Raw genomic sequence first — 12,500 nt, forward strand, 5'->3', positions numbered from 1 at the left:
TAACCTAACACACATCAACCTAACACACATGAACCTAACACACATCTACCTAACACACATCTACCTAACACACATGAACCTAACACACATTTACCTAACACACATCTACCTAACACACATTTACCTAACACGCATTTACCTAGTGTCACGTCCTGGCCAGTATATAAGGTTAATTGTTTTGTAGTTTGGTCAGGGCGTGGCAGGGGTATTTGTTTTATGTGGTTCAGGGTGGTGTGTGTGTTCAAAGGGGGGTTTGATTTAGTATTTCCGGGGTTTTGGGTTGATGTTCTATGTTTATGTATTTCTATGTGTAGTCTGGTGAGTGTGTTTCTATGTTGTGCTGATTGGGGTTGGGACTCTCAGTTGAAGGCAGGTGTTGTCTATCTGCCTTTGATTGAGAGTCCCATATATTAGGGTGTGTTTGTTTGTTATTCGTGGGTGATTGTTCTGTGTTAAGCTTAGCTTGGCCAGACTGTTTGTAGTTGTTTGTTCGTTTCTTTGTTATTTTTGTACGTTCATTTTTTGTAGTCAATAAAACTCAAGATGAGCATACACGTACCTGCTGCGTATTGGTCCTCCTTCACCGACGACGACCGTGACACCTAGCACACATTAACCTAACACACATTAACCTAACACACATTTACCTAACACACATGAACCTAACACACATTTACCTAACACACATTTACCTAACACACATTTACCTAACACACATTTACCTAACACACATGAACCTAACACACATTTACCTAACACACATTAACCTAACACACATTTACCTAACACACATTAACCTAACACACATCAACCTAACACACATTTACCTAACACACATTAACCTAACACACATTTACCTAACACACATTTACCTAACACACATTAACTTAACACACATTAACCTAACACACATTAACCTAACACACATTTACCTAACACACATTTACCTAACACACATCAACCTAACACACATCAACCTAACACACATTTACCTAACACACATTTACCTAACACACATCAACCTAACACACATCAACCTAACACACATCAACCTAACACACATTAACCTAACACACATTTACCTAACACACATTTACCTAACACACATTTACCTAACACACATGAACCTAACAGACATGAACCTAACACACATGAACCTAACACACATCAACCTAACACACATCAACCTAACACACATCAACCTAACACACATCAACCTAACACACATTTACCTAACACACATTTACCTAACACACATTTACCTAACACACATGAACCTAACACACATTTACCTAACACACATTTACCTAACACACATTTACCTAACACACATTTACCTAACACACATGAACCTAACACACATTTACCTAACACACATTAACCTAACACACATTTACCTAACACACATTAACCTAACACACATCAACCTAACACTTATTTACCTAACACACATTAACCTAACACACATTTACCTAACACACATTTACCTAACACACATTAACCTAACACACATTAACCTAACACACATTAACCTAACACACATTTACCTAACACACACTTACCTAACACAGTGGTTCCTACTCCTCACTTTATTTTCTCTCTGTAATCTGGTTTCAGTGGTCTCCTGTATTCCTCAGCTCTTCCCCTCTCTCTGACCTCTGTCAGCACTGGAAGAAAGTATTTCTGCTCTCAACTCTGAATCACTGGTATATAACAGTGTTAGAGGGAGCAGTAAGGGTTACAAATATATATGATAGAGGGAAACAACAGCTCTCTCTGGAATTACTCTGAAAATGTGTAATTGGTAGCTAAGGGTCAACGGATGGGTTTCGGGAAGAGTGTTAGCCAACAGACGACCTCTCGTAGTCCCACTGTTCCAGGGCATTCACTCTATCACAATGTGGTGGTGTCGCTTTACAATAAGTACATTTCATTCACTTGGAGACGTTGTAGTATTTAGAGGGGGACCACACGCACACACAGACACAAACCACAGAGAGAGAGAGAGAGAGAGAGAGAGAGAGAGAGAGAGAGAGAGAACGAGGGAGGGAGGGAGGGAGAGAGAGAGAGAGAAGGAATAATGAGGGATAATAAGAAAGAGGGAAGGGAGAAACCAAAAGTGGGCGGGAGGAGAGAAAGAATAAGCACAAAGGGGAAAGACAAACGAGAGGCACGGAGGAGAAGAATAGAGAGCGAGAGAGTTAAAGACTGAACTGGAACCTGTTTTGGGGCTGACACTTTTTGAGGAGAGTCCCATCATGACAAAGGAATAAACAACAAAGAACAAACTGGACATATACAAGATCTTCGTCGTCTCTTGGAAGGAAACGAATATGGATATTAGACTCCAGGTGTTTCTATGTGATTGACAACCAAGGCATTTGGTCATTGAAGCCTTCGCCAGGGTGATAGGGCGAACGCAGAAGGGGTAGAGCGAGAGGGACCCTGGTCCAGTCCGGACCAGACCAGTCCAGCCATGACCTCAGGTGGCGCCCTCCGCAGGCGCCTCGCCTCCTTCCGCAATTCCTGGAGGCGGAGCGCTGAGTACCTATTTAAGGTAGGCCACGCCCACTCTGGAAGTGTACCTGGTGGGATGACGGGCAAATCTGGCTGTTTAGTGTCAAATACCCTACTTTGTATTTGGGTGTACTTAGGGTATCTAGGGTGCCTTGAGGAATAGGAAGTTGTATATTTTGGGTGAAATTCCCCTTTAATAATGAGTTTGTCCATACGTTGTTGCATTACCCACTGGGTACAGACGTCAGCTCAATGTCTAGTTTTGATTTATATTTGGTTGAGTTGTCAACTATTGTGAAGTCAATGTGAAATCACAAAAAAATGTCACCAAGTCATTGGTTTTAGGTTAAACGTTGTTTTCCATGTTTTTTGGGTTGAAATGACATGAAAACAACATTGATTAAAAACAAAATTATCCCAGTGGGTACATACCATTGTAATCATAAACAGCAAGACCTTCATGTTTTTTCCTTCAGTCAACACAGTTAAACGTCTACTATCTAAGCTTCTTTGGTGGTTTTGGTCTTTCATTGAATGTCTTCCTCCGTTCTCTCTGTGTTGTAGTCTTTCATTGAATGTGTTCCTCCTGTCTCTCTGTGTTGTAGTCTTTCATTGAATGTCTTCCTCCTGTCTCTCTGTGTTGTAGTCTTTCATTGAATGTCTTCCTCCGTTCTCTCTGTGTTGTAGTCTTTCATTGAATGTCTTCCTCCGTTCTCTCTGTGTTGTAGTCTTTCATTGAATGTCTTCCTCCGTTCTCTCTGTGTTGTAGTCTTTCATTGAATGTGTTCCTCCGGTCTGTCTGTGTTGTAGTCTTTCATTGAATGTCTTCCTCCTGTCTCTCTGTGTTGTAGTCTTTCATTGAATGTGTTCCTCCTGTCTCTCTGTGTTGTAGTCTTTCATTGAATGTCTTCCTCCTGTCTCTCTGTGTTGTAGTCTTTCATTGAATGTCTTCCTCCTGTCTCTCTGTGTTGTAGTCTTTCATTGAATGTCTTCCTCCTGTCTCTCTGTGTTGTAGTCTTTCATTGAATGTCTTCCTCCGGTCTGTCTGTGTTGTAGTCTTTCATTGAATGTCTTCCTCCTGTCTCTCTGTGTTGTAGTCTTTCATTGAATGTGTTCCTCCTGTCTCTCTGTGTTGTAGTCTTTCATTGAATGTTTTCCTCCTGCCTCTCTGTGTTGTAGTCTTTCATTGAATGTCTTCCTCCTGTCTCTGTGTTTCTCTTCTTGGTAGTTTGTTGGTCCTGCTGGGTAGTGGATCTTTACAGCTGGTTTTGATAACTGTGATGAGTATTACTGAGGTGGGAACGCAGGACACACACGCACGCGCACACACAAACACACACGCACGCACGCGCACATGCAAACGGAGGGATATCTTTCTGAGTTATAGCTGATGAAACAAAAGTGTGTGTGTGTGTGTGTGTGTGTGTGTGTGTGTGTGTGTGTGTGTGTGTGTGTGTGTGTGTGTGTGTGTGTGTATGCGTGCGTGCATGCGTGCGTGCGTGTGTGTGTGTGTGGACGGTTGGACATAGATTGTATGAGAGGCTTGGTGGTTGTGTTGTGTGTACACGTTTAGTTCTGCGTGTGTATACAGGCGTGTGTATGTGTGTGTCCATGCCATGTGTGTGATGCAAGAGACCTTGTTCTCACGTAATTGCGACACTTGTCCCCTGTGAACAGACATATTGTTGCAGTTTTCGAGCAACAGTGTCCCTGGTTCCAGCAGGCAGCATCTGTTTCTAGTCACATCACTATGAATAATGGGTTTTCCTTTTGCCTGACTAGAATTAGTTTCATCACAGAGAAATGAATGGAACAATGGCAACACAGAGCTATGTACTGTGTACATAACCTTCTGTTCTGTTCAGGTCCTCTCTATTCTCCTTCACATAGTGCTGTGTATGTTCTCCAGCCAGACGGGGAAGTCAGTGCTTGCCTTGTGGTAAAAAGGATGTTGAATCACTAAAGACAGCCCTAGTGATGTCCCAGTATTGGTAGACGTCTCCCTGTCCTCATCTCCCTGTCTTCGTGACCATGGACAGACAGATGGCAGGGCGTAGATGTCAATGTAACTCTTACAGAAGGGTCAAACACAGACAGACAGACAGACAGACAGACAGACAGACAGACAGACAGACAGACAGACAGACAGACAGACAGACAGACAGACAGACAGACAGACAGACAGACAGACAGCTATGTACTGTACAGGCTAAGTTTAAATGTTTGGGTATTTTCACATTTCAAACATATAGTAATTTGCTAGCGTATCAAACTGAACATTTCAACCTTTGCCATGAGTGTGCTGGTTGGCTGGTTGGTTGCAGGACACGCCAAATATGTGATGTCAGTTAGATTACTGTAACAGGAAACAACCAATTATCAGTAATTAGATGTTTCCTAATGTTGCTCGATTACGTTACCATGCAGGAAAGGAGACGAGGAGATGAGGCGACGAGCAAAGAAAGCTGTTTAAGGCTGTTGCCACATGCCACTAACCAACCAACCCATCACCACCCTGTCACCAGGGTCATAGACAGGCCAATACCATGGTAATACTATGTGTTTAAAGCACCAGCTGTCCTACAGCATCTATTTTAGAACACAGCACTTTGTGTCTGAACACTGTGATCTATTGTCTACTGCTAATCACCCTCGTTGTTGAAATGAATCCTCGATATTCTCCGCTGCTTTTCTCTCTGTAGTTAGACTGAGGATGGGGGACACTGGGTACAAGTAAGGCCCCAGGGATATCATGTTATTTCAAAGCAATGGACGCATCTCATCATGGCTAAATTCTATCCAGTTGTGTTTGGATTTGATATAGTTGCAGACCAGATGCAGTGGGCTTTAATGTGGAATGTACAATGCAGTTGTGTATTACACTCACTCGCACACTTACATCAAACGCAAACAATGCCAAGTTGATCAAGGAGACTGAGTGTGTGCTGTACCTTCTCTGTGTTCTCTGTAGGGAACCCCAAGGTCCTGTAAGAGTGAGCAGACTAGACGAAGGTCATCACGGTAAGAGAGACCACTGTCTTTCCCTCTCTATCCAGGCTGTCACTATTCCTCATCTACTGCAGTATACGGCCACGTTTACACCTGTTTCTCTGACCTCGCGTTTCGGTTCATTGATACCCATAGAGCTCAACACACACTGAAATCCATGGACACAGGCCTATCAAAAACCCATCGATATGTATTCTATCCTGTTGTCAGATCACTGTGACAACCATGCCTGTTTCTCCAGCTACGTTTCCCATCTAACAGCCATCTGGCAGTCGGGATTTGGGGAACTGATCACAATGATTGTGCAATACCAGCTTGGTTCATTCCAGAACACTTTGTTCTGAACTGAAGAGCTAGGATTGAAGATGTTTATGAAAACATGTGTGATATCATATGACACCACTTCCAATTACCATAGACATATAAATCACATCGGTTTGTCAGTACTGAAGACTCACACGTCAAAGATATGATAGATAATAGATACCACACACAAGAGCCACCAAGGAAGAGCTTTATAGACTAGTGCTGATGTACAAACCCTGTAAGATATCAGGGGCCATATTCATACAGAGTAGCAGTGCTGATCTAGGATCAGTTTGACCTTGTAGATCATAAGGAGCAAGATTATATGGACAGAGAGAAGCTGATCCTAGATCAGCACTCAGTACTCTGAAACGTTTTGTCAGAGCTCTAAGTATCTTCCTCCCCAGGAGTGTCAGTCTGCTGCAGGCCATGGAGGAGGACTATGAGGTGGACTTGGTGTACATCACCTCTCTAACTATCTATCCCCTCCTCCCTCTTCTCTTCTCCCCTCCTCTTCTCTCTCTCCCCCCTCTCCCCAGGAGTGTCAGTCTGCTGCAGGCCATGGATGAGGACTATGAGGTGGACCTGGTGTACATCACTTCTCTAACTCTCTCTCCTCTCCCCTCTCCTCCCTTCTCCTCTCCCCTCATCTCCTCTCTCCTCTCACCTCCTCCTCTCCCCCTCCTCCCGAGGAGTGTCAGTCTGCTGCAGGCCATGGAGGAGAGCTATGAGGTGGACCTGGTGTACATCACTTCTCTAACTATCTATCCCCTCCTCTCTCCTCTCTCCTCTCTCCTCTCTCCTCTCTCCTCTCCCCAGCAGTGTCAGTCTGCTGCAGGCCATGGAGGAGAGCTATGAGGTGGACCTGGTGTACATCACCGAGAGGATCATCTCTGTCTCCTTCCCCAGCGGAGCGGAGGAGCGCAGCTACACCTCCAACATCAAGGAGGTGGCCTCCATGCTGGCCTCCAAACACGGGGAACACTATCTGGTGAGATCCCCTGTCCTGCCACTGCTCTACCTCACTACCGGGCCTGTCTGTTGGTGTGGTGGCTTTTCATGCACCCTGTCACGTCCTGTTGCTGATGGACAACTGTTTCCTGGAATCGTTAGGTCATTCTTATTGGTGTGGATTTTGTGATTTCAGCTCCTCAACCTAAGTGAGCGGAGGAATGACATCACCAAGCTTAACCACAAGGTATACACACACAAATACACACGTACGCACACACACACACACACACACACACACACACACACACACACACACACACACACACACACACACACACACACACACACACACACACACACACACCTTTCCTAAATGCAATGGTAGTGGTGGAAGTTTTGATATGTGATAGTGGTCTGTGTGGCCCCCTGTAGGTGCTGGAGTTTGGCTGGCCAGACCATTATGCTCCGGCCCTGGATAAGATCTGCAGCATGTGCAAGGCCATGGACACCTGGCTCAACGCTGACCAACACAATGTAGTGGTGCTTCACAACAAGGTAGGTGGTCTGACACATCACTCCAGGGAAGGGAGGAAGGAAGGATACATAGTCAAAGTATTGGAACAGGGTCCCGTAGTCTTACAGATCACTGATCACTCCAGGGAAGGGAGGAAGGAAGGATACATTGTCAAAGTATTGGAACAGGGTCCCGTGGTCTTACAGATCACTGATCACTCCAGTGAAGGGAGGAAGGAAGGATACATAGTCAAAGTATTGGAACAGGGTCCCGTGGTCTTACAGATCACTGATCACTCCAGGGAAGGGAGGAAGGAAGGAAGGATACATAGTCAAAGTATTGGAACAGGGTCCCGTGGTCTTACAGATCACTGATCACTCCAGGGAAGGGAGGAAGGAAGGATACATAGTCAAAGTATTGGAACAGGGTCCCGTAGTGTTACAGATCACTGATCACTCCAGGGAAGGGAGGAAGGAAGGATACATAGTCAAAGTATTGGAACAGGGTCCCGTGGTCTTACAGATCACTGATCACTCCAGGGAAGGGAAGGGAGGAAGGAAGGATACATAGTCAAAGTATTGGAACAGGGTCCCGTAGTCTTACAGATCACTGATCACTCCAGGGAAGGGAGGAAGGAAGGATACATAGTCAAAGTATTGGAACAGGGTCCCGTAGTCTTACAGATCACTGATCACTCCAGGGAAGGGAGGAAGGAAGGGTTTCTTCCCGGGAGTGTTACAGTATGCCGTGGTCCACTGTGTTAAGGACAGTAGAGGGTGCTCTCTGTTTGAAGAGTGTGAAAGGAGACAGCCAGGCCCCAGGGAGAAAGTCCCCTTTGAATACTCTACTATATATGTCCTCAATTCTCATTGGTGAGGAGGTAAAACACCAAACTGTCTCCCTAGCTCATTGGTCGAAAAGGAAAGGCACCAAACTGTTTCCCTGTACCTCATTGGACAAAGTGGGATAATCTTGCTGTCTTGTAGTTGGAAGACAAGTCCTCCACATTCTAGTATTGCTGGTAAAACACTTAAATGGTCCTTAACTGCAGACTGTTAGACTGAAGCCGTATATCACAAAGAAATCCAGTGAACATGAGAGTCATTTGATTCTAATAGAGACTGTTGCTGCTGCTGCCTGTGTTTTGGCAGCACATCCTTCTCCCCCAACCGCTCAGGCCCAATGATTCATCATACAACTTGTCATGAATGATCCAATGTCAACTACAGTAACTCCCCAAAAAAACGACTTTAAAAACGTCATCTAAGTCTCTATCAATCGGTGTTAAAGACTTTGAGTCAATGTAGCTGAATAGTGAGTAGTAACTTGATAAGTCTGTGGGGGAATATTTTATTCAATATGTACAACAAGTGGTAGCAAACAGAGCATCCCCATGGTTACCAACGCTTATTTTCCCCCTCATCCTGAAATTGAAGCTTTTGGTCAAGATGGAAAAACTGTTCCATTCAGAAACGCCTCATTTGATTAAATGCTATTTATTATCGCCTCAGTCAGAAATGTTCCACGGGCTGTTTCAGAGTTGAGGGTCAAAGGTTTCTCCGGTAGTGTTGCATTTCTATCTTCTGTTGGATTTGACCACAAACAATGTCATTGTGATAAATGGAACCAGGCAGTTTGATCAAATTCAATCTGTGGCAGTTTGGCTTGAAAATAGCCTGGTCGCTTAAATCTAACTCACTGTACAGCATTTACATGTCTACACTGCAGGTACAAACATTGTTTGACCTTAAAGTGTGTAACTAAAAATAGCCATGTATTCTTTCTCAAAAAGTATATCTCACTCTCTCCCCCTCTCTCTCTCCCTCTCCACTACCCCCCCTCTCTCTCCCCCCCTCTCTCCCTCTCCCCCCCTCTCTCCCCCCTCTCTCTCTCCCTCTCCCCCCCTCTCTCTCTCCCTCTCCCCCCTCTCTCTCTCCCTCTCCCCCCTCTCTCCCCCCCCCCACCCCTCTCTCTCTCTCTTTCTGCAGGGGAACCGTGGGAGGACTGGAGTGGTGGTGGCTGCCTACATGCATTACAGCAACATATCAGCCAGGTACCAGAGACTTCTGACTGCAGACAAACTGACCTCATGTACCCTGTTTGTTATTAGTCAACATATCAGCCAGGTACCAGAGACTTCTGACTGCAGACAAACTGACCTCATGTACCCTGTTTGTTATTAGTCAACATATCAGCCAGGTACCAGAGACTTCTGACTGCAGACAAACTGACCTCATGTACCCTGTTTGTTATTAGTCAACATATCAGCCAGGTACCAGAGACTTCTGTCTGCAGACAAACTGACCTCATGTACCCTGTTTGTTATTAGTCAACATATCAGCCAGGTACCAGAGACTTCTGTCTGCAGACAAACTGACCTCATGTACCCTGTTTGTTATTAGTCAACATATCAGCCAGGTACCAGAGACTTCTGTCTGCAGACAAACTGACCTCATGTACCCTGTTTGTTATTAGTCAACATATCAGCCAGGTACCAGAGACTTCTGTCTGCAGACAAACTGACCTCATGTACCCTGTTTGTTATTAGTCAACATATCAGCCAGGTACCAGAGACTTCTGACTTCTGACTGCAGACCATCTGACCTCATGTACCCTGTTTGTTATTAGTCAACATGGAACAATGTATTCATTCAATATCACCACCATGCTTGAAGTTCCATACATCCTTAAAGTTCCCAGATATTTCCAGATGAATACAAACAGACATTTGTCCATTCTATACATTTCATTTTAGATTTCTATCAGTGTTGTGGTCCATTTGAATTGAAGGCAGTCAATTCAGGAAGTAAACTGACATTTTAATTCAGTAATTCAAAAAGGGCATCTATTTTAATTGACTTGTCAATAAGCTAAAAATGAGAAGCTATATATGTCAAAAGCTTTTTCCATTTGGGGATTTTAAATTCAAATCACTTCCTGAATTGACCAACTTCCATTCGTATTCACCCCAACCCTGATTTCTATGGCTTCACTCCTTGAGATGTCGGTCAAGTTATCGACAAAAACATGGGGTGATGTCAGGGCAAGCACGTAGATCTGTAACAGATAGATAGGCCAAAGGGAATCGGGAGCAGGCCTCAAATGAAACACTGATGTGGTTGTTATGCCAAGACATCCTGTTCAGGCTCTGGTGTATTTTTGGTTAATAAAGAGGAACATTTAAATATGTCATACCCTGTAAAGACTCCAGATGTTTCAGGGTGGGGGATGGGGTTTACAATCTTACACTTTCACTAAGGAATAACAAAGGTCAAATCACACTTGTTTCTTTGATACTCGAGACAGTTCTATCTTGCTTAATGCTTGAGAGTCAGTGGCATTCTAGAAGAGTAAACAGTACACTCATGAACAAACGTTACATGTTACAGATGTAGGATCTTCATTTGAGACAGTTTGCTACGGAAGGAAAATAATCCTGCAGCAACAGGAAATGTGAATTATTATGTGGATTATAATTCATGGACATGTTTGAACTTCAGAATACTTTTTAACCTCGAATACACTACAAGTTAAACATTTACTGCATTTCAGGAAAGTTTTCCTGCAACAGGGTGATCAAATTAAGATCCTACATCTGTACATTGATCAGATAATAATACTGGGATACTGTAGCATTGTGGGGATGGCAAAAGATGAAAAAATGTAGATTAAGGACACTTCTTAAGGGACATGGTCGATTAAGGATGTTTTTTAAAGGAGAAGACAACGTAAGGACACTTTTCAGGGTCATTTCAGGGCAACCTTATTGTATAGTATATTCTATGTGTTCAGTGAAGAAGAGCCGATCATGACCTTTGTCTCTCCTGTGGTCTTCAGTGCTGACCAGGCACTGGACAGGTTCGCCATGAGGCGCTTCTACGAAGACAAAGCACTTCCTGTGGGTCAACCGTCCCAGAGAAGGTCAGTTACCACTTACTACCTCACTTCCTGTTTTTGCACCCAACAACTTCCTATAGGCTGGATGAGTTTGATCCCTTGGTGAGAGCAACCGACTGGATTCCATTCTTAGAATGTGTATCCTTCATTCTGTTCATTGAAGAAGTCAACAAGGGTAAAGAGATGGGCGTGACTTCTCAGAGTGGAATCCAGTCAGTCGATGACCTGGTGTAACTCTCACTGTTTCAAAGGCTATTGTCCTCTCCTTTCCTCAGTCCCTATCTCCCAGTGCGTCCCAAACAGGAAATACCTCTGTCTTTTTGTTCCCTTAATCCTCCCAATGAAGCCTAATTGACATAATTGATGAATAATGTTTTTTGGAAAGCCTAGCAGCTTTTTCTATTCTCCAGGATTCCACTGAGAGCTGAAAGGTCACATGGTTTTCAGAGTTCATTCTAACACTACTATCCATCGTTCCTTCCTCCCCTCTTCAGTGATCTGGCATGCTGAATAGGTGGCTTTGTAAGGGAACCCTTAGTGGCGCATAGAACTGATTTAGGGTCAGATCTCACTAACCCAGTCCTAGCCATAGGTCATTACTGAGTAAATACAAACTGACCTGGGATCCATAGTTTGTGGCAGATAAGGGAACCCCAGGTGTATCCAGCAGGCAACAACAGCAGTAGCAGCACTAGGCCTGGCCTCTGACCAGCTGCTGTTTCCTTACTCAGATATAATTATCCCTCAGCCAGGTCCCCGCAGTCTGAACTTATTATGGTCTGGCATGTATGACATTAACATTGGGAGGGGGGGTGGATCTCAGCACTGCTACACCACTGCCGTAGAAACGCACCACATGGAGAAACACTCACTTCTGTTCTGAGGCATCACTATCAAATCATCATCAACATTCTTGTGAGGAAATTCCACTCTAGATTAGAATCTAGGTTAGATCCTTGAGTGGAATGTTCTGAGCCAAAATGGCGGATGGTTATCCAGACTTGATCTCTGTGGCAGCCCAACATTATATATATATATATATATATAATGTACAGTAGTAACTGTAATATGTCAGAATCTGTGTGGCCGTGTTTTCCGGCGTGACCCCGCTGTTACACAGGGAGCTCCTTACACAACCCAGCTGGTCTGTGATTGCTTCCTGCTCCGACCTAATTTCATTTGGGAGACCGAACCATCTGGCGGCTGCCAGCGGAGTGCGGGGGGAGCACAGGGGTGGTGGGTAGATGGGCCGACCTCTGGAACAGAGGTCACACTCTGCATGATCATCATTAGTATCATTAAC

General features: G+C 44.3%; 1 protein-coding gene across 5 annotated transcripts in view; it reads left to right on the forward strand.

Moving 5' to 3' along the window:
- LOC115179645 (tensin) overlaps positions 1-12,500 on the forward strand; it is a 210,765-nt gene that overhangs the window by 148,793 nt on the left and 49,472 nt on the right. For all 5 annotated transcript variants that reach the window (XM_029741292.1, XM_029741293.1, XM_029741294.1 and 2 more), the window contains exons 8-13: positions 5,489-5,538; positions 6,652-6,823; positions 6,980-7,030; positions 7,219-7,341; positions 9,289-9,353; positions 11,138-11,221. In XM_029741292.1, coding sequence (XP_029597152.1) covers positions 5,489-5,538; positions 6,652-6,823; positions 6,980-7,030; positions 7,219-7,341; positions 9,289-9,353; positions 11,138-11,221 — 545 coding nt within the window. The remainder of the gene's footprint in view (positions 1-5,488; positions 5,539-6,651; positions 6,824-6,979; positions 7,031-7,218; positions 7,342-9,288; positions 9,354-11,137; positions 11,222-12,500) is intronic.

Source organism: Salmo trutta, chromosome 39 (assembly GCF_901001165.1).
Source record: "Salmo trutta chromosome 39, fSalTru1.1, whole genome shotgun sequence".
Lineage (NCBI taxonomy): Eukaryota > Metazoa > Chordata > Actinopteri > Salmoniformes > Salmonidae > Salmo > Salmo trutta.